This window comes from Chaetomium tenue (genome assembly GCF_020726465.1).
Source record: "Chaetomium tenue strain MPI-SDFR-AT-0079 chromosome Unknown F5144scaffold_5, whole genome shotgun sequence".
Lineage (NCBI taxonomy): Eukaryota > Fungi > Ascomycota > Sordariomycetes > Sordariales > Chaetomiaceae > Chaetomium > Chaetomium tenue.
This window is the reverse complement of record NW_027117333.1, coordinates 861,890-884,807: the sequence shown is the minus strand read 5'-3', so window position 1 is coordinate 884,807 and position 22,918 is coordinate 861,890. Positions and strand designations below refer to the sequence as shown.

At 55.9% G+C, this 22,918-nt stretch overlaps 10 protein-coding genes across 10 annotated transcripts; 4 read left to right on the top strand and 6 right to left on the bottom strand.

The window, feature by feature from the left end:
• Nucleotides 1-224: 224 nt before the first annotated feature.
• Nucleotides 225-4,609, bottom strand: F5144DRAFT_278672 (uncharacterized protein). Its single transcript, XM_066783683.1, has 5 exons — nt 4,414-4,609; nt 4,187-4,336; nt 911-4,091; nt 635-849; nt 225-552 (listed from the first exon to the last, which is right to left on the bottom strand). Exons 1-5 carry the CDS (start codon nt 4,473-4,475, stop codon nt 471-473), a joined length of 3,690 nt encoding a protein of 1,229 aa, XP_066640997.1. The 5' UTR covers nt 4,476-4,609; the 3' UTR covers nt 225-470.
• Nucleotides 4,560-5,382, bottom strand: F5144DRAFT_278685 (uncharacterized protein). Its single transcript, XM_066783684.1, has one exon. The coding sequence runs from the start codon at nt 5,209-5,211 to the stop codon at nt 4,744-4,746; it is 468 nt and encodes a 155-aa protein (XP_066640996.1). The 5' UTR covers nt 5,212-5,382; the 3' UTR covers nt 4,560-4,743.
• Nucleotides 5,383-5,664: 282 nt separating this feature from the next.
• F5144DRAFT_603861 (uncharacterized protein) lies at nt 5,665-6,603 on the top strand (the record flags this gene model as incomplete). Its single annotated transcript, XM_066791315.1, has 1 exon — nt 5,665-6,603. The coding sequence occupies one exon, from the start codon at nt 5,665-5,667 to the stop codon at nt 6,601-6,603; it is 939 nt and encodes a 312-aa protein (XP_066640995.1).
• Nucleotides 6,604-7,646: 1,043 nt separating this feature from the next.
• On the top strand, nt 7,647-10,095 carry F5144DRAFT_576380 (glycoside hydrolase superfamily). Its single transcript, XM_066789129.1, has 6 exons — nt 7,647-7,813; nt 7,896-7,993; nt 8,056-8,157; nt 8,212-8,463; nt 8,560-8,948; nt 9,082-10,095. The coding sequence occupies exons 1-6, from the start codon at nt 7,709-7,711 to the stop codon at nt 9,807-9,809; spliced, it is 1,674 nt and encodes a 557-aa protein (XP_066640994.1). The 5' UTR covers nt 7,647-7,708; the 3' UTR covers nt 9,810-10,095.
• An 88-nt stretch (nt 10,096-10,183) lies between these two features.
• F5144DRAFT_514215 (S-adenosyl-L-methionine-dependent methyltransferase) lies at nt 10,184-12,455 on the top strand. The gene is made up of 4 exons (XM_066786589.1): nt 10,184-10,457; nt 10,586-11,072; nt 11,129-11,880; nt 11,933-12,455. The coding sequence occupies exons 1-4, from the start codon at nt 10,341-10,343 to the stop codon at nt 12,149-12,151; spliced, it is 1,575 nt and encodes a 524-aa protein (XP_066640993.1). The 5' UTR covers nt 10,184-10,340; the 3' UTR covers nt 12,152-12,455.
• A 239-nt stretch (nt 12,456-12,694) lies between these two features.
• F5144DRAFT_278500 (uncharacterized protein) lies at nt 12,695-14,162 on the bottom strand. Its single transcript, XM_066783681.1, has 2 exons — nt 13,071-14,162; nt 12,695-12,971 (listed from the first exon to the last, which is right to left on the bottom strand). Exons 1-2 carry the CDS (start codon nt 13,669-13,671, stop codon nt 12,769-12,771), a joined length of 804 nt encoding a protein of 267 aa, XP_066640992.1. The 5' UTR covers nt 13,672-14,162; the 3' UTR covers nt 12,695-12,768.
• Nucleotides 13,841-15,160, bottom strand: F5144DRAFT_576375 (60S ribosomal protein eL34). The gene is made up of 3 exons (XM_066789128.1): nt 15,028-15,160; nt 14,813-14,936; nt 13,841-14,513 (listed from the first exon to the last, which is right to left on the bottom strand). Exons 1-3 carry the CDS (start codon nt 15,063-15,065, stop codon nt 14,325-14,327), a joined length of 351 nt encoding a protein of 116 aa, XP_066640991.1. The 5' UTR covers nt 15,066-15,160; the 3' UTR covers nt 13,841-14,324.
• On the bottom strand, nt 15,161-16,266 carry F5144DRAFT_576371 (uncharacterized protein). Its single transcript, XM_066789127.1, has 3 exons — nt 15,959-16,266; nt 15,820-15,883; nt 15,161-15,758 (listed from the first exon to the last, which is right to left on the bottom strand). Exons 1-3 carry the CDS (start codon nt 16,070-16,072, stop codon nt 15,547-15,549), a joined length of 390 nt encoding a protein of 129 aa, XP_066640990.1. The 5' UTR covers nt 16,073-16,266; the 3' UTR covers nt 15,161-15,546.
• A 200-nt stretch (nt 16,267-16,466) lies between these two features.
• F5144DRAFT_278476 (uncharacterized protein) lies at nt 16,467-18,484 on the top strand. The gene has a single exon (XM_066783680.1). It carries the CDS (start codon nt 16,861-16,863, stop codon nt 18,331-18,333), a length of 1,473 nt encoding a protein of 490 aa, XP_066640989.1. The 5' UTR covers nt 16,467-16,860; the 3' UTR covers nt 18,334-18,484.
• A 1,588-nt stretch (nt 18,485-20,072) lies between these two features.
• On the bottom strand, nt 20,073-22,567 carry F5144DRAFT_277687 (uncharacterized protein). The gene is made up of 6 exons (XM_066783678.1): nt 22,059-22,567; nt 21,816-21,965; nt 21,421-21,756; nt 21,196-21,360; nt 20,273-21,142; nt 20,073-20,216 (listed from the first exon to the last, which is right to left on the bottom strand). The coding sequence occupies exons 1-6, from the start codon at nt 22,071-22,073 to the stop codon at nt 20,196-20,198; spliced, it is 1,557 nt and encodes a 518-aa protein (XP_066640988.1). The 5' UTR covers nt 22,074-22,567; the 3' UTR covers nt 20,073-20,195.
• Between the last annotated feature and the right edge of the window lie 351 nt (nt 22,568-22,918).

The window sequence follows — 22,918 nt, the reverse complement described above, 5'->3', positions numbered from 1 at the left end:
AGGAGACCGACCCGCCATCGCCGGCAAGCTCAACCCAGCACCCGGCGAGGTTACCAAGCCAGCCCCGTTGGCCGCACCAAACGACGCCATCATTGCCTGTGCATTGGTGAGGAATGCTCCTTGGTTGACCCCATTGACCACATTGCGTAATGGCGTCGGGGAACCTTGCGCTCCGTTAGTTTGCGGTAGTTGTTGGCTTTGGTTGGTCTGGGATTGTTGCTGTTGGGCAACTTGCTGTTGTGCGTGTTGTGCAGCTTGTTGCTGTTGAGGTTGATGCTGGAGATGAAGCGGATGCTGCTGCTGCTGCTGCTGCTGCTGCTGCTGCTGTTGTTGCTGTTGCGGAGAGGGTTGAGCTTGTGGTTGTGGCTGTTGCTGCTGTGGCTGTGTTTGCGATTGCTGCGACTGGGATTGTTGCGCTTGCCCTTGCTGTGTTTGTTGAACTTGTTGCTGCTGTTGCAGTTGCTGGATGGCTACCCGCTGCTGGTTCTGTATCGACCTTGCTTGAAGCATGACGCCAATATCCGGCTGCGGATTGACCATGGGTAATCTATGCTGTGCAGCTTGCATCGCTTGAAGCTGAGCCTGCGGCATGCCTGTCATCTGGAGTGGCGGGACGAGGCCGCCGGCGGCAAGCCGTGCTTGTACAGCAGCGGGAACTGGCCCTGGAGTTGCCGGCATCGACACCCGCCCAGGGGTACGGTTTTGCGCGGCTGCAGCTGCGGCAAGCTGCCCAGGGACGTTGAGGCGAGCGGCACCATTGGCCGAGGCCACGGCAGCGAGTTGTGCAGCTGTCTGGGCGCCTTGGGCGGCACCGGGAGTGCCTGGCACTTGGCCCGGGTGATTTTGCTTCTATGGATGCCAAGGTTAGTCGTGGGCTCAAACATGTCTCCGTCATAATGTATGTGCTCACCAATCTCCGTGCATTCGCGTCCGCCTGCCGAATGGCATACGCGGCCATCCTCTCCGCAAGTGCCTGGTCTCGTTCCCATCTCATAATGCTGTAATCCCGCGGCGTCTTGTTTTGAATTTGCTGCCTGGGCACTTCGTTGGCCTTCCGCATCGCTGCCAGGTTCGCTGCCTGTTGAGCCTTTTGAGCCGTTGCCTCGCGTTTTTTGGCCAGCTTTCGCATGGCGTCAATCAACGCTAGGTGCTTCTGATTGCGGCGCCGCTCGACCCGGATGCTCGTGGTCGGTCTTCGCCTGGGGATTGGCGTAACCGCGCCATTGGGTCCAACCTGCTGCTGCGCATTTTGATTGTGCTGCGCGATGGCTCGCTGGGCTGCGTCAATCCTGGCTTGATAGGCCTTGAAGTACGGAGTCCTAGCCATGTCATTCGGCAGGCCATCCAAGCTCACAAGGTTCACCCATCGTTCAAAGCATTCCCATGGTGTGCGCCGCTCTGCTCCTGATGCGAAGGCGGACACGGTTGATGACATGGCCGAGATCAACGACCAGTTATATGAACATTCGCGGACAAGAGACTTCAGCTGCTCATCTTCCGCCCACGTCCACTGAGATGCCGTTCGGCTCTCAAAGAAGCTCTGGGGGGGCATGGCATGTTCATTGGGTGGCCGGAACTGGTGGCCAGCATGTAAGCGGTCTCGGATGCCCTTCATTTCCGGATTGAACAATGCAACCACGGAATTCTCGGCCTGTAGCTCTCTATTGTTGTTGGCGGGCTCACATCCAAATATCACTTCGTCATCGTTGTTGTCGGGGTCGTCTTCGCCAAGGTAGTCGTATCGGCGCCGCTTGCGGGGTGGACCGTTGCTCGCCAATACCATTTCACCCTCCACGTATTTACTCAGGGGTACCGCTGGCCGCTTCCATTTGGCGTCCGGGTCGTAGTCCGTATCCGAGACGTCAAACTTTGGAACAGTAAGGGGCGAGCCATGCAATGGAAGGTTTTCCAGAAGGAGGTCAGCCGTTTTTGAGGGCTGGAGCCCAAAGACTACCTCATCATCTGGCAGGGCGAAAATGGCCGAGGGGGCCACGCAATCAACCAGGATTTCGGGGAGGTCATCTTCGTTTTCGATTGGAGAGTCGGTATGGACCAAATCGGGCAGGGTTTCGTCCGCGAGGCTTGCCCCCTTCATCTCCACCTCTGCCGGTCGAGGTGGAATTACCGCATTCACCTGCAGCATCAATCGCTCCGCCGGGTCTGAGTGAACCCATTCGGCGCACGCGTGGGCGAGATTTCGTGCAACTGTCCGTTTCCATTTGTTCTCCTCACGAAAATCGGTTCGCATCCATTTCATCTCCTGGAGGAGAACGTCCCAGTGAGATGCTGGTCTTGTCGGCTCTGAGCATCGAACCGGCTGCCTTAGAGACCACTTGTCGTGTTGCTGGAGATGATACACTCTACGCAATATTTTGCACGCTTGGTGATCTAACATCGAAATATACTGGTCCGTGGTCGATATCGTTTTGTGGGCCTGGTTGATGAGTTTTTCGATAGGCTTCATCCAGGTTGATTGTCTAGTGAAACCCTCGATGAAGAGGGGAGTGAAATAGTCGTCTGAAGGGAGATGTCCGGATTGCTGCTGACCGACCGCCACTGTCCCATCATCCGACGGTTTCGGTCTTTTAGGTTGCTTGCCGAAAATAACAGTTGGTGTGCTTCTGCGCCGCTTATCGCGCGTTCTGCTAGCGTACAACTTGAGCTGCGTGGGAGGCGCCTCAGGGTCGATTTCTTCGTTCCGAATGGCACGAGAGCCATCCCGGTCCGCCGAAACTGGCCTTGTGGGCTCGATCGGGGCGAGCGAGAGGCTGGATGACCGCGGATTAACGGACGCCTCGGCGGTGCTGGTCTTATCGGCAGCCAGTACACCAGTAGGTTGGGGAGGGGCTGGAACGGTCGTTGCTGTAGCATGGGATTCCTGTGACAAGCCAACATTGGTAACACCTTCGTTCTCGGTCGCGGCGTCTTCCGGCTTGTCGATGTCCATGAGGGTCGATATACCCCCATCCCCTCGGTGCTGGTCTTCCACACTAGCATTGCCTGGTGTCATCGAGGGCCCGGCTAGGGTGTCCGACAGCCATTCGCCATGCTGCAGGCTGCCTACCCGTGTTGCCGTTGACCCAACTTGATGTTCATCGACAATCTTATCCCTAGCCCCCACGGCACCTTTCCGAGTCGGATTCGTCGCTGCCGGTGTGATCTTCTCAGGCCCGCGACGAGGTGGAATTGCAATGGCTATAGAATCGGGTGGTTGGCTGAGCTGAGCTGCAGCTGATTCCTGGAGCAGCTGGGCTTCGACGCCACTGATTGGTGTCGGCAGAGACACGGCTGGTGCTAGAGGAGCCGTCGGAGAGACCTCTCCGGTGGTACCAGCCTCCTCCTCTGGCCTAAGATCTCCCTGCAATTCATCACCGGCCTTCTCCTCGACTCTTTCTAGATTCTGGGTTGCTTCGCTATCAGGGCTCGTGTCTGCGGACGCATCGTGTACGGCGGGGGTCAACATCGACTGGGCAGTAGAGCCAGGGGACGACAGTGTATCCAGATGACTAGGAGGGTTCGATGTAAGTGGTTGTTGATCTGATACGGCAGGTTCGCCATCCTTGGAATCCCGGCGTTCATCGACCTCTGATTGCACCGGTTTCTGGTCGGTTCGTGAAATTTGCACATCGACGCGAGGAAGAGCGGCGGCAGGCATTTGTAGCGACGGATGCTGAGCCGTCGCAGTCGATGCACTATCTGCAGATGCACGACTGCCAGTGACACCCTCGACCTGACGATAACTTGCCGAATGAGCAGGCGCTTCCTTCGCTTGGTCTCTGGAGCTATCCTTGTGTCTCTTTGGAGCTACAACCGACGGCTGAGCGGTAGAAGGGGCCCCCTGACCAGCGGGTGAAGCTTTGCCAGTTGCCTGCGGTGATGCATGTTGGATAGAACCTCTTGGATAGTTCGTCGGCTTGTCGAGTTTTGTGCCATTGGTGTAGCAAGGCTCTAGCGGTTCGTTCTCGATCTTCGCAGGCGCAGCGAAGGGGGTGGCCTCGGCTATACTTGTCGAATCATAGATCGCGCGAAGTCGTTGTGCATCGAAGACCTTCCGGCGCGCCGGGATGGTAAGCTTGTCGAATCGCCGGCCCCTGTCAACGCATCGAAACAGATTAGAGAGTCAACTTTTAACGCGACGCGACGTTACAAGAAAATGAACATGATATTATCTGAGAAGAGAACATACTGCAAAATGTCGAATTCGTTCAAAAACTTTTGCTCGGCGGGCGTGGCTGTCGGCGCGTCAGGATCGTTGGGGTCGTGGTTGGGAATGCCATCGTCGGTCGCAACAGCGAAGAGTTCCCGCAACTTGCGTTTCCGCGAGAACGCAATTGACCTACACGACGTTAGCCCTGACCATCGTAGATCAAAATGATCGGAAAAATAAGCTCTATCGATTAAAGCTAGTCTTGCCTTATTCCCGACTGTCTTGAGTGCAGCAGCTTCAAGCGGTCGGCGAGCGGGAGCTCAGTCATGTCATCGACGACGGCGACATCCGTTTTTTGTCAAACGGATGGTGATGCCAACTTCAATAGGACGATGGAAACCTGGAATGAACTTGGCGGGTGATGAAAAATGCCGGCGTTGCGACTTTTTAACACCGGTTTGATTGCCTGAGCGTGATCGAACAGAGCGTAAATCTCTGTCCTGCCGTGTTGAGGGGGTTTTCAAGACCATCCAGTGGGCGACCGGAACCGGGAGGGATGCCCGTCGAGGGGGTCAAAAAAGTTAATCCAGGATGTATCAAGGCCTGAAAGGACCGGAAATGGCGGTGCTGACGACGACTCGGGGGCTAGTTAGGGGGCGACAAGGCCTAAAACTCCACTGAAATTCTGCCTGGAACAGGAAGGCCCCAGGGAGCCGAAGGCAAAGGAAACTCCGTGTCCGGGCTGAAGGATTGACGGTATTCATACTGTATGAGGGGAGGGGTCCCACCTCGGCTGATGCTTGGCACCGCGCCGAAGAATATCCGGCGTCAAGGAGGATGACGAAAAGAGCGAGCGCAAGAAAGCTCGACGGGAGGAAGCGATGCCTCGATGTCGTGTGCGAATACCGGATCGCCGTGAGGATGTCTCCATAGTTTGATCGGAAGGGCGACACGACGGCCGACCCCTGGCGCAGGCCGTCAAGGCCACTCCCCACATGGCCATTCTCCAGCCATTGTTTGCTTTGCCAGCGCTGTGCAGGGAAAAGGCGATCCGGGGTCCTCATCCTATCTGGTGAGCGCAGCGGTCGCCTGTCGTTTTCGCAGCAGCTTCCTCGGTGGAAATTGGGCCGGCCCGGGGAGGGTGAGGGCGGGGGATGGGAAGAGAAGACATTTGGTTCGGTGGTGTTGGAAGAAGAAGCAGTTGATCCAGAGCGGCCTCTGGAGGGTGGCCCGTTCTCTGCTGGCTTCGGATAATATGGGACGTTCACTGCAGTAAAAAAAGTGTGTTGCCTGAGGCCGCTGTGAAACGACTCGCCCCACCATGACGCTGACAGGGGATCCAAATCCCCACATAACTCTCCGGTTCGGGTGTCATTAGTGCCGGGCCAGTGTGCGCGACGGTACCTATGCTGCCGAGAATTTATGACGGCAAATCAACAACACCCTTCGAGAAAGACAAATCCAGGGAACCGCGTCTCCATATCCCACATTCTCTAGCTCTCAAAACTGCCGACAACATGCCGGACCACGACGATAAAACCCCCCGAATAGCTATTCAGCTTGGGAAATCATCGACTTCCTCGCCACACACCATCAAGAAACGCGCCCGTCCAGCACACGGGAAACGGCACCGAGCTCATGCGCTGCACGACAATTCCGAATCTGAAGACAACAGCGACCAAGAACAGCAAAGTTACGGTCGCGAGGAAACAGTTACATCCTACGATCTCCTTGGCACAAACGATGAAGGATTAAAAAAGCCAAACGGGTCCTCAAGACACAACACATCGGCGGAGCGAGGTCAGGAGGAGAGCTCGGAGGCAGACCAGCCGGAGAACACAAATTCGAAAACTAGTCGGAATGATGCCGGAACAGATGACCCGGAATCTCGAGACAAACCAGTCAAGTGGGGTTTGACCATCAACATGAAGGGGAAGGGAGATAGCAAGAAGGGAGTGATGAGGAAGGGGAAACCACAGACCGAAGCTCCTGGCTCCGACAGTGATCTGAAAAGCGAAAAAGATGCATCGAAGACAATTGACGACGAAGCGCTCGATGCTCTCATGGGTTCTCGGATACCGAAACGCAAACACCTCGACTCCGACGCTGCAGACCGGGAACCGCGACCTGAAGACTATCGCTCAGTTCCCATCGACGACTTTGGCGCCCACCTCCTCCGAAACTTTGGTTGGGATGGGAAAATGAAGGGCAAGGTCAAGGAAGTCACAAGGCACGCCAACCTCACGGGGCTAGGTGCCAAGGATGCAAAAGGCGCTGAGGATCTAGGTTCTTGGAATCAAAAGACGACTAAGGACTCCCGCCCCGTGAGGCTCGATGACTACCGGAGAGAAGAGAGCAAGAAGCGCCAGCGGACCGATGACCGGTATGCAGACAGCTACAAGCGGGAGAGGGAGAGGGAAAGAGAACGAGAGCGGGGACGGGACCGAGACAGGTAGAACCCACTGCGACACTGCGGCCGTATTCGAATCCCACCACCACGGGACACCGTTCCTGAGTTTGAATGTCAAACGTTGACGGGAAATGTGCATGTTGTTCCACTGCCTCGCGGAATCTGAACCACGTGGGTATCCGTGACGACGTGGGGGTCAACAGCTAACCTAGTACTGACTGCCAGACGGAACTGGCTTCAGGTATCGACAAACCTAGCCTCTCTCCCAATCGACAGCTAGGCACGGATTTCAGCCTACCGTTTGTATTGGTTGAAATTGCATCGGCCGCAAGCCAAGGTTGTGCCCAGGGTAACCCCGAGGGCAACAGGCAAACCTTGGCTGCGATCTATCGGACTATCCCTTCGTGTCAGTTCGCTGGATACGGAGGTATTGCAATTTAGGCCAAGTATCGTGGGCCCCGGAAGCAGCCCATGCTTTTAGCCCATGCTGCAAGTCATCGATCCTTGACAACACAATTGATAAGGCCATTGGCCTGATCAATAAACATAGGCCCGAGGAAGCGAGACGGGAACAGGGAGTGGGTCACCAAACGACATGAGTGGTTCGAGGATGATGAGACTATCCTCTTCCCCTGTATACCAGAACAGTTCTTTGTAAACGGATCTCTTCAGTATATTTTCAGGCTTCTTGTTGCTCCGCACGGGTTGACACCGGGTGAAGCCCCTCAATTTCAAAACATCACCTGGGAGGACCACAAAACTGTTTTGCATGTGCAACATTTCTTTGGTGCCCGCTTTATCTGCGTCTCTTCCTTGTTGGCTCTGCCGATCTGGACATGCATGACGGGACCTGGGCAGTGCCTGCCTGGTTGCTACCCTACCGTTGTTTCCAAGGACTGAAAGCACTGTGATATAACAGCCATAAACCGTATTTGTTCCCTCCTCTGCTTCTTTACTACCCATCTCCTAAGCACCTGCCGTCAGTGTGATACGCCACCCAACGATGGCGGCATTATCGTCGAGACCGTGGTGGAAGGACGCAGTCTGTTATCAGATCTACCCCGCCTCTTTTAAGGATTCCAATGGAGATGGGCTGGGAGACATTCCGGGTATCCTGAGCAAGATCGACTACTTGAAAGACCTCGGTATCGATGTGGTCTGGGTCTCGCCTATGTATATGCCATCCGTGCTTTTACGGACCCCTTGCGATCCATGCCGCTAACCCTATAACCCCCCTCAGGTTTGACAGCCCCCAGGTAAGCTTTCACTCGGTCAAGTTCAGGAATTTTCCAAGAGACCAAATCAGGTAGGCTCTACCAGAACTGACTTGTGCCCAAGGTTGACATGGGATACGACATTTCAGACTATGAGAAAGTCTATCCCCCATACGGCTCAGTCAAAGATGTTGAAGATCTCATCGAAGCCTGCCATAAGAGGTACCTACACATCTCGCATAGACACTCCTTTTTCACTATTATGTTGACTAAGGGATGACCAGGGGCATGAAGCTGATTTTGGATCTCGTTATCAACCATACATCTGACCAGCACGCCTGGTTCAAAGAATCGAGGTCATCCAAGGACAACCCAAAGCGTGACTGGTGAGTGGCTGGGGCTCGCCTCGGTGCCGATGGAAGGCTAACCGGACGGCGAAGGTATATCTGGAAGCCTCCCCGGTATGCAGAGGACGGCACCCGCCTGCCGCCGACCAACTGGAGGAGCTATTTCTCTGGGCCGACTTGGGAGTACGATGAACACACTGGCGAGTACTACTTGCACTTGTTCGCCAAGGAGCAACCGGACCTCAACTGGGAAAACGAGGAGACTCGAAAGGCTATCTATGATAGCGCCATGCGTTTCTGGCTCGATAAGGGAGTCGATGGTTTCCGGGTAGACACGGTAAACATGTAAGTCACATACCGCTCCATGTCCACGGCCCATATCTCGAGCACATATGTGACTCGGGGAAATAATATGTTGGTTATTGACGCGCCTTGTTCCAGGTACTCCAAAGGCGTCGAATTCAAGGACGCCCCCATCGTCGATGACAAATTTTACGAGCAACCGGCATGGCTGTACTACGCCAACGGCCCAAGGATGCATGAGTTCCTCCGAGAGATGAACCAGAACGTGCTCAGCAACTACGACGCCGTGACCGTAGGCGAATTGCCGCACACGCCCGACCCCAAGAAAGTCTTGGAGTATGTCGGAGCGGGCGACAAGCAGCTGAGCATGGTGTTCCAATTCGACATAGTCGATCTCGGCCAGGGACGCGAACATAAGTACCACTTCGAAGAGTGGAAGCTGCCGCAACTCAAGAGTATCGTGGCCAAGTGGCAGCAATTCATCGAGGGCACCGACGGGTGGACAACTGTCTTTTGCGAGAACCACGGTACGTTACCCCCCCCCCCCGCCCCCTCCTCACTACCTATTCCAACATAGACAACACCGCCTGCTCCTCCGACCCGCCACTACCCACCCACCTGCTTGCATACCTACTAACCCTACACACACACCCCCTACAGACCAGGGCCGGTCCATCTCCCGCTACGCCTCAGACGCCGCCCACGAGCGCGCGCCGTCAGCCAAGCTGCTCTCGCTGATGCTGTGCGCGCTGACGGGCACGCTATTCGTGTACCAGGGGCAGGAAATCGGCATGATCAACGTGCCGGCCAGCTGGCCGATCGAGTCGTACCGCGACATCGAGTCAGTCAACTTCTACCGCACCATGGCCGCGCGCACGCACAACGACCCGGCTGAGCTCGCCTACATCATGCGCAGCCTGCAGGTCCTCGGCCGCGACAACGCCCGCCTGCCCATGCAGTGGAGCGGGGAGGCGCACGCGGGGTTTACCGATTGTGAGCGTGGGCCGTGGATGCGCGTGCATGATCTGTATGGGGATATTAATGTGGAGAGGCAGGTGAGGGAGGGGGAGGGTTCGGTGTTGGGGTTTTGGAAGAGGATGATCAGGTTTAGGAAGGAGCATGCGGATGTGTTGGTGCATGGTGCGTTTGAAGGTTTTGACATGGAAAATGAGCAGACGTTTGTGTTTGGGAAAAGGGTGGGAGAGAAAAGGGCGGCGGTGGTGTTAAACTTTACGGGCGAGGAGCAGACTGTTGAGTTGCCAGGATATGAGGGATTGGTGTTTATGGTTGGGAGCTACGAGGATGCTGAGAAACAAGAGCAGGGAGCCGAGGGAAGAGCCAGAACGTTGCGTCCATGGGAGGGCCGGCTGTACCTGGCAGGTTGCTAGGGCTCTCCCTGCTATCTGGCCTGATAGACGGGATGAGAAGGGATGAGAAGAAGGGATGAGATGGAACGAGATAGGACGAAATGAATTGAGTGCAAGTTTAGGTGATCTAGCGTTTGACTATTCCGCTTTGGTTCCCTAAACTGATCTCAACGAGATGGATAACCAGGGACAAAACGACCACGTACACCTGCATTTACTTTGGTAACTCTGCATGCAGCTTGCTCTGGGCCTGCATGGAGCAAAAACCAGTGGTCAACCCTAGCTCAAAACAAAAGACTGAGAAAAGGGGCAAATGGGATCAACAGACGCCAGAGAAGTTGGACCTTCAGAATCCCTGAATACAGCGACTGGGCGCCAAGCCCAACGCGCGGCCCCACTGGCCAGCCCCAGCTTGTCCACCGCCGAACCGAGCTCCCTTCTTTCCACTAAAAAAGTGAAGTCTGGAACTTCTTCTTCCCTTCTTCCCACCGACATTCCCCGTTTCCTGCTCAACAGTCCGCAATAGGGGACTGCAGCAGCTGGTCGCCCATCATGTCGAAGCCACAGAGCACCAACGGCAGCGAGTCTGAGTTTGAGTTCGTCGAGACTCCCAGAGCTCCCACGCCGACCTTCGAGAAGGTTGAGGATTGCGGAGTGCGCACCACGTCGGTGAGTTTCCCCGGCACCTGTTTTTTTTTTTTTTTTTTGCATTGTTGTTGCCCGAGAAAACATCACCTTCCATCCATCTCCCCCAGCTCCCACAAGGCGAATTGATAGGATCTAACCCGTGTGTACAGCTCGCGACCATCAAGAATGCCCCGTTACCCGCCGAGGGCTCCGGCACGGAGAGCTTCTCCAACCTCCTCCTCTTCTCCATCCTCGGCGGTGTGCCGCTCTACATGTCATGGAAGGTCGGCGGTGGCCTGAAGACGACGCTCTTCTTTGCGCTCCTCACCACCCTCCCCCTGCTCGGCGCTTTCTGGTTGATCGCATCGAGCATGTCGCCTCGTAAGAACGAGAAGGCCAGGCTCCCTGGCCGCGGTGTTGAGCACTACCTCACCTTCAAGAATGCCGCCGATAAGGCAAAGTACCAGGGCCGCAACAAGATTCCCATGGAGACCTTCCACGAGATGTACTTTGACGGCGAGGTTGACTTCAACGGCGATGCCCTTGAGGTTCTCGAGTACCGCCACGACTGGGCCAACTTCCGTTTCACCCTGAGCTTGATCAAGTACTTCCTTACCGGCATGATGCCCGAGGTTATCATGCACACCCGGTCCCAGGGTAAGTCACTTGATCTGTTGATTTTTGGGAGTTACGGACATTTCTAACATGACCAGATGAGGAGCAGGTCCGTGGCCACTACGACCGCGGTGACGACTTCTACGCCTGGTTCCTTGGCCCGCGTATGATCTACACCTCAGGAATTATCAGCGACTTGACCCGGGAGGAGACTCTGGAGGAGCTCCAGGACAACAAGCTCGCTGGCGTTTGCGAGAAGATTGCTCTCAAGGAAGGCGAGACGATGCTTGATATCGGCTGTGGCTGGGGCACTCTCGCCCGCTTTGCCAGCGTCAACTATGGTGCCAAGGTTACCGGTGTCACTCTCGGCCGCAACCAGACTGCCTGGGGCAACGGCGCCATGCGCAAGGTTGGAGTCCCCGAGGACCAGAGCAAGATTCTGTGCATGGACTACCGCGATATTCCTGTGCCCGAGGGTGGCTACAAGAAGATCACCTGCCTCGAGATGGCCGAGCACGTCGGTGTCCGCCACTTCCACGGTTTCTGCAAGCAGGTCTATGACATGATGGATGACGATGGTGTCTTCTTCCTCCAGATCGCTGGTCTGCGCAAGGCCTGGCAGTATGAGGACCTGACCTGGGGTCTCTTCATGAACAAGTATGTTTTCCCCGGCGCTGACGCTTCGACTCCTCTCGGCTGGTTCGTCGACAAGCTGGAGGGCGCTGGATTTGAGGTCAAGGGCATTGATACCGTTGGCGTGCACTACTCGGCCACTCTCTGGCGCTGGTATCGGAACTGGATGGCCAACAAGGACAAGGTCGAGGCTAAGTACGGCAAGAGATGGTTCCGCGTAAGTCCCCCCGACGTGCACCGATGTTGCTTCCAATACTAACTTGAAATAGATCTGGGAGTTCTTCCTTGCCTACTCGACCATCATCTCCCGCCAGGGCAGTGCCACTTGCTACCAAATTGTTCTCCACAAGAACATCAATGCGTTCCACCGTGTCGAGGGTATCCCGACGCAGTACGGCCTCAGCGGCTCCACTGGTGCCACCAAGGCTGATCTGAAGGCTTGGGCCGAGGCCAACGCTGCCGACTTCCCCAGCGTTCCCGTTCAGTAGATCTGTTCAGGAGAACGAGGTCTCCAGCCAAAGTGGTCGGCGTTGCTACCGAGAAGCTTTTGGTTGGACAAAAATGGATGAGTGGGTGGCTCCCAGGTGGGAGTTCAAGGATGGTACGGTGTCTATCTGAAAACGTCTATCTGTTTAATGAATTGGACAGAGCACAGCTACTGCCATGTGTATCAAAAGCCAGGCGCTCGGATTGGGGCGTTGTATGCTGTGTACTCGAAAAACAGACGTTAGCTTGATTAGAGGAAATAGAACTTGGTAATGACGGTGTGGAGTCAACTAGATACCCACCCAGTATAAAGCTTCAGCATTGTTGCCTTGTGTTTTCGCGGTCTTGAAGTTAGGAGCAGAAGGGGTCAATGGCACCGATTGGTTTCTTGTGGCAACGAACGTTGTGTCCGTTCCGTCCGGCACTGTTTCTTGCTACCCTGCTGGGACCTGGATAGTGTCTAATGCATAAGCTGGCCATGGTATGCATCCGCATATTGCCGTTGAGCACACATCCGTACCAAAGCCCAACCAATTCATATCGCACAGCCGCTCGTCTCATCTAACTTCACCACAAGGGGCGTCCTTGGATCCAACCTGTCGCGTGAGGGAAGCAAGGTTCATTGCGCACCCTCCTTCCAACCGATTGGTATCAACGCCGCCGCGACATCCTCCACCCCCCGTTCCGTCGCCAGCATGTTATATTGCGAAGCCGCGTTCCTCGTGTCCAGCACCTCGACCCTCATCCCGAGGTTGCTGATGGCCCGTCTCGTAGCAGGGCTCAGCGGCCGTATCTGAGGCCCGAGTCCCAAAATCAGCAGATCTGTTGTCCCACCGTGGTTAGCCCGGGAACAAGCTCTTTCAACAAAGGGTACATGCCACCCCCGAATCACATAAGAAGAAGAAGAGGAAAACCACTAACCAGGCCTCGGCCAAACCGCCGCCAGCACCGCCCACGCCTCCTCCCCAACCTCCCACTGCCCCTTCTCATTCAGCAACCGCGCCCCCCTCCCCTCCTTCCCACTAACCCCAACACCACCACTCCCACCACCACCACCACCACTCACCAACCACGGCCTCCAAACGAACGCCTCCCCCCCCACAAGCAGCGCGCCAGCCCCGCCGCGGATGTGCACGCCCGAGTTGAGCGAGAAGCCGTCGGCGTGGGAGACGTCGACGGCCGTGGTGGGCACCGGCGCCGACCCCAGCACGTCCAGCTGGCCGAGGTCGGTCGGCGGCGCCTGCGCCGGCACCGGCTCGCGGTTGTGTGCTAGGGGGGTGCGGCGCTGGCGCGCGGGGGTGGGGGTCGTGTGGAGGAGGCGGTGGTGGGGGGTGTGGCTGTTGTTGCGTTGGAGGTTGGTGTGTGGGTGGGATGGGAGAGAGGGTCGTGCGGAGGTGGGTGTTTGGGGCGATGAGCTTGCGTGGGCTGTTGCTGCTTGTGTGTACGATCGAGCTGTTGTGGTCTGGCGGAGGATGCGCAAGGTAGATAGGGAAAGGCGGAAGGGTGTTAATGGAGCTGTCATTGTGGCTATTTCTGGGCCGGTTCTACCTCAGAGCTTGACAAGCGTTATAGGTTGGTTGAATCAAGGGGCGTCGGGGCGACCGGCATGCGGCTTTGTTTTTGCTCTCAAGCTGTTTGGGAGACTTTTTGAATTTGGGATCAATTGGAAATTTAGGCGGAGCTCGACGTCATTGCAGGGGTTCAAAAGAATTTGGTCCAGCAGATACTCCCTCGGGGCAAAAAGGCAGAAGCAGCTCTTGGCTGCGAAATGGGCAAAGATTCCACCCCGCCAGCCTGGCATAACAGTGATGTAAAACAGCCCTTTCATACGACCATCATTCTTCATAATTAGACGCCTTGCCACATCAACATCCAGGCAAACAACATGGGCGCGACTTTTGCTTGGATTGCTCGCTCATAACCGTAGCCGGTTGTCATTCGGCGCTCAACACGCCCATTGCTCCATTCCACAACATCCCAGCCCCAGTAAGCACGGCCTGAAGTCCATTTCCATTGAGAACCTCATCCCGGAGTAGAAAGCAGCCCTAAGAACAGAGACAGCCAACCCCGGCTGTATGTGCGTGCGCATGGCATGCCGCCCGTTTCCCAAGTGAACACCGAAGCAATGTGACCGTCAACCTAGCACCCGTCGCCCCGAACCAAAACCAAGCGCATTTATTTCTTCTTCTCGGCCTGGCTCTGCTCCTTGAGCACCTTCTTGACGATCTTCTGCTCCTCGATGAGGAAAGCCCGGACAACACGGTCCCGGACGCAGTTACCGCATCTCGAGCCACCGTACGCACGCTGGACGGTCTTCTTGGGCTTGGAGATCTGGGCGTACTCGTGAGGGCGGAGAGCGGGGACCTGTAAGAAGCGCCGAGTCAGCACGCTGCTGTCCAGAAGTTGCCTAGCTACGTCCAATGCCTCCATGCTACCCCTTAACCATCGTGGTGAGTGTGGTGAGATAACGCATCGGGGGACTGGTCGGTCGAGAAACACTTGGATTGGTTGAACCGAAACTCCGGCATGCGATCTGGATCGTGTTCTCGGTGCCGGCATTATCGTGAGAGCGATGTCGGCTCGCTGTGATGTTCGATCGTTCTCGTCGTTCCAAATCCTCCCATTCCCCACATGCAAGTCTGTCAGGATCGCAAACCACTTACACCAGGGAGCTTGATGCCGCAGTCACCGCACTTGGGAGCAGTGCCGCGCTTCTTGATGTGAAGAACGCGGAGCTTGCCGCCGGGAGTCTTCGTAACCCGCGTCAGGTTCGACGTGGTGTTGTACCTGAAAGCAGGGCCAAGTTAGCCGATCTCCTCTTGATCGATTCCTCCGCTTTTCAATTTCTGAAATCTCAGCAAAAACTCGAGAAACTCACGGGTTCCGGCGACGGTAGGTGACTCGTGAGGGGGCCATTTCTGCGGTGTTGTCGCTGACGTGATGGTTTCCGTCGACTCGATCACGGTGGTGCGAGGTGGTTTAATTTTGAGGTCTAGTTTGTAAATTTCTGTGTGGGCGCAGAATGCGGTTGCCCCACTCTGCTTCAGCGTCGAATAGTTGACACCCGGCAGAACACATCCCAGCCGGCACCACTTGGCCTGCATAAAATCATTCAAAACTTCAAACCCTTGTGGCACTGTGGCTGGTGCAAGATTGTGGCGGGTACAAAGTACCCCATACCCACCCCGAATATCATCGGCCCCGGCACTCACGACGTTCTTGTTGATTCGCTGTCTTTAATGCCCCAGAAAACAATGATGATCCCACTCCCCTTGGTCAGATATCATCCCCAGATCCCAGTCTAATAATAATAATAGATCACCCCGCCATTGTCCAAACGCCTGGAAGCCCCCAAGAAACACACCGACCCGAGTCAGCTTATCATTGATTGCCCATTCTAAGAAATTCGACGTCGCTTTCGATCCGAATCGGCCCAGTCGGGGTGTTCGGAGGCACGCCACTGCTTGAGGCCCTTGAGATTCTTCTGGCCAGTGCGTGCCCTGTTGAGGACGCCGTCAGTCTGCAGGCGAAGAATCGCCTCCTGGAAACTCGACACCTCTTTGTGGGTGCTCTCAACGGATTGCATGTAGGCGGCATAAGCAGCCTGGGCTGGGATTGTTGTTAGTTTCGCCGTGGTGACCTGGTTTGAGCCCCGAGCCCGGGGACTTACGCGACGGCTGTTTGACCATGAGAGGTTCCAACATGCGCGGAAGCGCCGAGCGAAGCCGCCTCAGCTGCATTGACAGGTCAGAAAAACAAAACGCCGCGGGCCGTTGAGGCGGTGACAAATGGAATTGGAGCAAACTTGCCTGGAGATGCACCTGGTCCAACTGGTAGAGCATATCCTCAAGCTGCTCCTCCTCCGAAGCGCCGTTCTTGGCCGTCGCTGGGGCCTGCTGCTTGGTGCTGGCGTTGTCCGCCATCGTCTAGGTATCTACCTGCAGGGAGCGTAGAACAGGGGCAATTAAGACACGGGATGCCCGAAGATATATATGCAGCTGCTGTTTGCATTCAATCGCGTCTGCTGGGGACCAAATCTGGAATATCTCGATGCGATGTGATGGATCTCAGCTGTGTGATTGAGCGAGACCAACAGGAACGACGAGTGGTTGGGTCCCTGTTAGTGGGCTCCGAGTCGAGAGCAGAGATTAAGTCTGATTGGCTTTGTTACCCCAAAGCAGGAGGCGGTGTGGGTCGGGAGAAGCATCGAGCCAAAATGTGGCTGATGCAATTGTGAACAACCTGGTGACCAGCAGAGGCGCTTGGGCCAACAGCTGCCAGGTTTTCGGGCTAAGGTGGGGAGTGAAGCTGGGCCGGGGACAAGCAAACAACCTTACAGAAGGGAGCGACCCAGAAAGCACTTCACTCGCTCGTCGCCTCCAACAACAACCAACCAACCCAAACAAGCGCAGGAGAGTGCAAGTTACGCCAGTAACATCTCACTGATCTGCCGGGTTTTTTTTCTGCTTTGTGCGCGTCGGAAAGCGACTTATTTTTCGCAATTCTCGGCGCTCGTCAAAGTGAACGGATTTATCTGCATTCAGTCGAGAACTAAACTACCTACCTAGTTAAGGCGATCGCGCACACGCGCCTCTCGGCACCAGGCCCCAGCAGGTGCCGATTTCCCCTCCAAGCCTTGCTGCTACGACTTTCCGGGACCCGCGCTGCACAGTGTTTCCCACTGGCTGTTCCGACCATATCACCAATCACCATGGATCCCTCAGGTGCTACCGGAGGCCCTTCACAGACCCAGCCACGCTCTCGCAAGCGCGGTCGCCAGGCCCGCGTGTCGGAAGCTGGAAATGCGGCGGCTCCGGCCCCGCTAGCCCCCGTCCCACAGGTGCCCCAGGGCTGGGGTCCCGCCACTGTGACAAATGGTCACCATAGCCAGACCGTGCGTGCGCCCGTCGACACCGTGCCCACTCAACAACAGCCTACCTTTCCTTCGCAGCAGCTTGATAGATCGCATCAGGTCGCAGAGCCCGAGGGATTGATGAACGGCTACAGCACCAACCCGCAGCACACACAGTATCCCGACCCGCAGCCCACGCTCGCGCCAGCACCGCAGCCTGACACGTCGGGCCTGACCGGTCTGAGCGAACTTGCTGGCGACCATCATCACCATCAACACGCGCAGCACGGCCAGCAGCACCATCAGACTCAGCATCAGCAGCTTCAACAGCAGCAACAGCAGCAACAACAGCAGCAGCGCGCCGCCGCCGCCGCTGCCAATAAGCCTGATCGCATCATTTTCCAGCACCAGTACGGTGCTCCTCATCCCACTAGCAACTCCTCTCCGACCTCCGTGACGAACCCGTCTTCTGCATCGGCCAGCTACAACAACATCTCGTCGTGGCCTGTGTCCGACGCCAACCAGGCGCCGCAGCCGCAGCCTTCGGCGCCCTCGTCTTCTTCGATGCCTCCGCAATCGCCCGCGCTGGGCTCCTCCGCCGGCCTAGCTCCGCCGCCGGAGGGCATCTACCGCACCTTTGACGACCTCCTCTCATCGGTACAACGCACTGCCAAAGAGCAGGGCTACAGCATTGTCAAGCTTCGAGCCAGTAACTATCGTGATAGCAAACCCACGCGCTACGATCTTGTATGCGACCGCGGTGGTGTTAAATACAGCAGCACCGCAAAGAAGCGCAACCCCAGCACCCGCAAGGTCGATTGTCCGTGGCGCGCAAAGGCCGTGTGCGAGGTGAACCTCGGTCATCAGTGGCGCTTCGTTGTGCAAGAGCCCCGCCATAACCACGAGGCCCGCGTCCCCGCCGCCGTGCCGGGTCAAGAGAACACACCTGTCGCACAGAGCCTCAGGAGCCTTACCAATAAGGTCGACCGCATGGCCCATGATTTCGCGCAGGGCATGAATCGGCTCGAGAACGTGATAGTGTCGCGCATGGACAACATTGAGAAGCGGCTTGAGGCCCTCGAAGCCGGCCGGTCGGCCATGCTCGGCGGCAGCGGTGTGCCTCAGATGGGCGCCCCGAGCATGCCTCCTGCCAACATGGGCGGCAACAGCCTTGGCAACAACTCGTTAACGAACGGTGGCATGCAGCCTCTTGTGGATGGCCGGCTAGGCGGCGTCGAGAGCCGCCTCGGCCAGATGGAGCCGCGCAGCTTGGACGGCCTGCAGATGATGGACGACGACACAAGGGGTCTATCGATGATGGTCAACTCGTAGTCCGAGAAGGCCCGCCGAGGCAGCGATTCGGACGACGCAACAATATGCCAGCTGTTAGTGCCGCATATCCGAACCCAAGCTCGACCGACTGAGCCCGATCTTTCATATCCTGTTGTTCGCCGAGGTCATATTCCCTCTTCTACTGGAACGAGACGACCAGGCGACCGGGCGGGATAATTCATGGGCGCCCATTTAATGGACGCAAAAAAAAAAAACGGCATGTGAGATCTGAAATCCGGATCACCAGGACAGGGTTGGCCTTCCCTTTTTGAGGGCCGTCAGCAGCAGAGAGACCCGGGTTATGGTTTCTCATTCTAGCCCTTTCTTATTTTCTCAATTACTGTATATGTACTCAGTCCTCCTCGGCGTTTCTGGGATTGGGACAAAGTGCGCAAAGTGTGTAGATATTTCCCCGTCGGCGTTTAGCCCGACTTCTGACTCAGGTCTTCCTTGCTTCGGACTTTTCACTTTTTCTCTTTTGTTTTCTCTTCACTTCCGCCTCGGGTGGAGCAGAGGCGGACGGGCATTCCATGGTCACCCATAGGGGGTGAGCAATAAGGACAACTCGGGCGGAAGGCAGAATGGGCTCACTCGGCGTTTTCCAGCTTGGGAGAATTGGTCATCCGGGGCAAAGTTGGGACACAGGCGTGTTTTGTTTCGCTCTGGGCGTTCACATATTCCCGTACCCCCAGAGGTTTAACTCGGCCTTTTCTTGTCTGCCGGGCCATGCACCGGCCTAGATATACACCACAACTGGGAGTGTGCTGCTGCTCACAGATTATATGGGCGAGAAGGATTCGGGAGATGGGGACGAGAAAAAAGGGGCCCTGTGGTTTGCGGGCGCCTTTCTCTACTCTTTGTTGGGTGTATATGACTGATCAACACAAAACTGTATGATGGCATTCTTACTGTGGTGATGTATATACCATACTAGACCAAGATTGAAAGCGATCCTGGTTCCCACATTATGATTACGATGAATGAGCTGTGAATGGAATGTGACGAGATTAAGATTATCAAGGCGCTCTTAGGATTTCCCTTGTTTTGTGGGGAAGGGAGCTTCCCTTGGAGTGAGGAAGAGGAATGGACATTATCCCCAATCCCCACCGTACATTCCAATCCACATGCATGTCGTGCTTGACACATTACGCACTGGGCGGTGGATCCTCAGCTCCTTGCAAGAGAAATGAAACGGGACATACACGGTGTGTGACAAACTGTGCGAGTATGCAAGAGTTCACTTGGAACGCGGCTGGAGCGCGGCTAATACCTGGACATGAATGGTGGCCTGGGCACTGGGCATGTGTGTGAAGGATTGATTATCAAACTCCTACGCATCTTCCGGGACATCTTCCACGGCAACAAACAAGCCAATTTAAATCTAGGGCTCTCTCTCTTTTTTAATCCCTCCAACGCCGCCACAGGCGCAATAAGGAAAAGAAACATAAATAGATATGCTGTGACAGAAAAAAAAAAAAAAAAAAAGCAACGGGAATACAGATATATTATCAACGCAGCCTCATAATCAGGGGCAGGCCCTTCGGAGGCGCGATTAGACCAAAAGCCAAGTTCAACGCCGCTCTCCATGGGCATCCGGGTAGTATGCAAAAATATCATATGCAAAAAATGACGTCCAGAGAAAAATGTTGTCGAGAAGGCCGAATTGAAACAACAAGCTGGCCTAGCGACAGTCCAGGGTGGTAGATGTAAAGGATATCGTGATCATATATGATGAGAGGTTGAGAGGTTGTGAGTGTTGTTGTTGCGGGCGTCCATCATTACTTCGTAGCCAAATGCCAGGCGCTGGTGCGGTCGGCGTGGGGTATAAAACAGTAAGCGCATGCTCCATTTGCCGGCGCCCGTTATATTTCCTGAACCCAAACCTAGAAACCGGGTCAGTATGCTTCAAATATGTTCAGTTTGATGATCATAAACTCACCTCCATCTTTCCCGTTTCCGTCCTCTGCTTCCTCGCGGCTTGTTTGACGCCCATCATGACCATGTCGAGGTCATCCTGGTCACCCATAGTGATCATGTCCTCGGGTGAATCATCATCCCTAACCTTGATCTTAAATCTGCGGCGCAGGCCAAATTTGTCCTGGATCCGCTCAACGAGATCCGGGAATTCGATGGCGGGGCCAACCACGATATAGCGCACGTCGTCGGCGTGCACCTTGACCCGGATGGTGCGGAGAGCGTCCCGTCTCGACGAACCCCTCTTCGACCCACCCGACACAACCGAGCCCGGCCCCGGCCGACGGTTCGACACCATTTCAAACTCGCCTTCGTCAAACGAAGCGTCGTCGTAGTCGGAGCCGTCCTCGTCCTCTTCCTCGATATATCGTTCTCGAGTCCGGCCGTTGCCGCCCCTTTGCGACCTGCTAGCCCGGGAGCCGCCACCGTCGCCGTACATGTCGTAGACGTCGTCCGGGTAAGCGTCCTCCTCCTCATCCCTCCTTCTGCGCGGCGGTGGGTCGCGCTGAGAGAAGCCTCGTGATGGCGCAGCCGAAGCAGAGCGTGTCGGCCGTGGCCGCCCATCCTCAGGTGACGTTTTATCGTAGCGCTCGTTGGACCGGACTTTCTCCAGGTTTAGTCTGCTCGGGATAGGCTTGGGCCCATTTCGTACCGACTGACCACGGCTCATGGGCGCAGGCTTGTCGTTCTCGGGAGGTGGCGTTGGGGGGAAGACGTTGCGGCTGCCTGGCGGCTCGGATTGTTGTCTCCTGCTCTGGAGACCAGGCTTGACGAGATTGCTCGCAGCGAAGGAGAGGGATTCAGCTGGCCTGTCGTCCTTGGCCTCAACGGTGATCTTGCTCAATGTTAGTAGGGATGAATTGAAGAGGGGCCAGTTCAGCAACTTACCGCTTTGTTCAGCTCAGTGCCAGAAAAGCCCGTGAAGGCATTGTTGCGATCTGAAGCAGCTACCAACCGTGCCTTCCCGAGGTAGTCCTTCTGTTGCAAGTTCCGCACCTTGGCCTCGTTTGGCCTGTAGACGACGCCCACAGGGATTGAGAAGACGGTGTAGTCCTAGAGAGGTAAAATGTCAGTGGTGGGCCCAAGTACTGCCGCATATCGGGTAACGCATACCTTGGCCTTAGCCCTGATCGCATCGTCAATCACGTTGTGGTCCTCCACCACCTTCTCCTTGATCGCATACTCCAAATCCTGCATACCGGCCTCCATCTGCTCCAGGTAGATGTAGCACAGACCACGGTTGAAAAGGACCTCGCATGAGTATAGCTTGAAGAGCAGCCCTAGCTGCGAATAGTCGATCAATGAATTGCCGCGGAGGTAGAGAAGCGTGTCGTTGAAATTCGCTAATGCTTCTTCGAAGTCGCCGATCAGGAAGTTGGAAACTCCTTGTTGGAAGTACGCTACGGCGAGGTACTGATCGAGCTTGAGGGCACGTTGATAGCATTCGACCTGTGCCAGAATTATCAGTATCATTGAGCACATAGGGGAGCAGGGCCGGCGGTTCTTACTGCTTGCTCGTGCTGTCCAAGGGTGGCATTGATGACGCCCATGTTGAACAGGATCTTGGAAGTGTCCGAGACCTTGTCAAACGACGCGAGCGCCTCGTCGAACTCATTGTTGTCGTAGAATTTCAGGGCCTCGACCCATGTCTCGATTTCCTGTTACGGGCAAGCGTAAGTCAGTCATTGTGTCTTGGTTAGGTTGTTTGCCAGTGTGCCGATCGCGGTGGAGTCCGCAGAGGTTCTTCTCACCTGTTTTAGCGACATGCTTTCTCAAGTGCTGCAGTTGCAAAGGCTGTCGAAGCCAGGCAGTTTTGCGGCCCTTGGAAGAGCAAAAGGTCACGAGGGGATTCCCGTTCGGCCACCAGCTGCAAATTCTCTGGGCGGTTTAGGTAGGTGTGTGTCGGATAGCTGGACGTGCGTTGAGGGGTCGGGTGGCTTTAAGTGTGTTAAGGGGAATTTGGGCCGGCAAAGCGGCGTGGCAGGGGTCTGTCTGCGCTAAGGTCGTCTGGGCGGGCGGCAACAAGGGGGCTGGCTCTTCGAGTCAGCGATGGTGGTGGGCTGCTGGGTGCGTATGGAAAACGGCTCGAATTTCCCCGCTCTTTTTAGATGCCCAATTGCCGTCGACTTCTTGCTCCCCGTCGACGAAAATACAATGGGCCAAGGCTCGGTCGGTTAATGGATAAGTCGATAGCAAGTTCGCGAACGCTCGTCGTGTAATTAGTGCCAGCTTGGCAGACGGTGCAGGCCGCGATAGTTTCGGTTGCGTCTGTCCGTCCGAGATATCCGTACTGTCCTGCAGCGGGCGTTCCCGACAGTGCTTCTTCCTTTCTCTTGTCCCTTTGTGTTCCTGACGATCCTCTCAATTAAAGTCGGTAGTAGGCGCAGCTCTGCTGGGCCCTCTGCAGCCAACAGCACCTCTTGCAGCGTATGGGAGCCGAGTCCAACTCCTCGGTATTAATTAGCGTCCGGTGATTGCCGGGCGATGGTTACGTTGATGTCCTGGTTCTCCCAGACTGGCGGAAAAGAATGGCCGGAGGTCGGTTCGGAAGGAAGAAAGGGAAAAAAAAAAAGTTGGGTATATGGAGAAATCCGCTACGGCGGGAACAAGG

Coding starts and splice junctions, on each gene's coding strand:
- F5144DRAFT_278672 (XM_066783683.1), bottom strand. CDS start 4,475: ATGACTGAGCTCCCGCTCGCCGACCGCTTGAAGCTGCTGCACTCAAGA. Junction 4,337..4,413: donor TCAAGACAGTCGGGAATAAG/GCAAGACTAGCT, acceptor AACGTCGTGTAG/GTCAATTGCGTTCTCGCGGA. Junction 850..910: donor ACGCGAATGCACGGAGATTG/GTGAGCACATAC, acceptor TGGCATCCATAG/AAGCAAAATCACCCGGGCCA.
- F5144DRAFT_278685 (XM_066783684.1), bottom strand. CDS start 5,211: ATGAGGACCCCGGATCGCCTTTTCCCTGCACAGCGCTGGCAAAGCAAA.
- F5144DRAFT_576380 (XM_066789129.1), top strand. CDS start 7,709: ATGTGGTCTGGGTCTCGCCTATGTATATGCCATCCGTGCTTTTACGGA. Junction 8,158..8,211: donor GACAACCCAAAGCGTGACTG/GTGAGTGGCTGG, acceptor CGGACGGCGAAG/GTATATCTGGAAGCCTCCCC. Junction 8,464..8,559: donor CGGGTAGACACGGTAAACAT/GTAAGTCACATA, acceptor GCCTTGTTCCAG/GTACTCCAAAGGCGTCGAAT.
- F5144DRAFT_514215 (XM_066786589.1), top strand. CDS start 10,341: ATGTCGAAGCCACAGAGCACCAACGGCAGCGAGTCTGAGTTTGAGTTC. Junction 10,458..10,585: donor GCGGAGTGCGCACCACGTCG/GTGAGTTTCCCC, acceptor CCGTGTGTACAG/CTCGCGACCATCAAGAATGC. Junction 11,881..11,932: donor ACGGCAAGAGATGGTTCCGC/GTAAGTCCCCCC, acceptor AACTTGAAATAG/ATCTGGGAGTTCTTCCTTGC.
- F5144DRAFT_278500 (XM_066783681.1), bottom strand. CDS start 13,671: ATGACAGCTCCATTAACACCCTTCCGCCTTTCCCTATCTACCTTGCGC. Junction 12,972..13,070: donor GGCGGTTTGGCCGAGGCCTG/GTTAGTGGTTTT, acceptor GTGGGACAACAG/ATCTGCTGATTTTGGGACTC.
- F5144DRAFT_576375 (XM_066789128.1), bottom strand. CDS start 15,065: ATGGCCCCCTCACGAGTCACCTACCGTCGCCGGAACCC. Junction 14,937..15,027: donor ACCTACCGTCGCCGGAACCC/GTGAGTTTCTCG, acceptor CCCTGCTTTCAG/GTACAACACCACGTCGAACC. Junction 14,514..14,812: donor GCGGCATCAAGCTCCCTGGT/GTAAGTGGTTTG, acceptor CGCTTCTTACAG/GTCCCCGCTCTCCGCCCTCA.
- F5144DRAFT_576371 (XM_066789127.1), bottom strand. CDS start 16,072: ATGGCGGACAACGCCAGCACCAAGCAGCAGGCCCCAGCGACGGCCAAG. Junction 15,884..15,958: donor TGGACCAGGTGCATCTCCAG/GCAAGTTTGCTC, acceptor CTGTCAATGCAG/CTGAGGCGGCTTCGCTCGGC. Junction 15,759..15,819: donor CATGGTCAAACAGCCGTCGC/GTAAGTCCCCGG, acceptor CAACAATCCCAG/CCCAGGCTGCTTATGCCGCC.
- F5144DRAFT_278476 (XM_066783680.1), top strand. CDS start 16,861: ATGGATCCCTCAGGTGCTACCGGAGGCCCTTCACAGACCCAGCCACGC.
- F5144DRAFT_277687 (XM_066783678.1), bottom strand. Junction 21,757..21,815: donor TTGGACAGCACGAGCAAGCA/GTAAGAACCGCC, acceptor ATTCTGGCACAG/GTCGAATGCTATCAACGTGC. Junction 21,361..21,420: donor CGATCAGGGCTAAGGCCAAG/GTATGCGTTACC, acceptor TTACCTCTCTAG/GACTACACCGTCTTCTCAAT.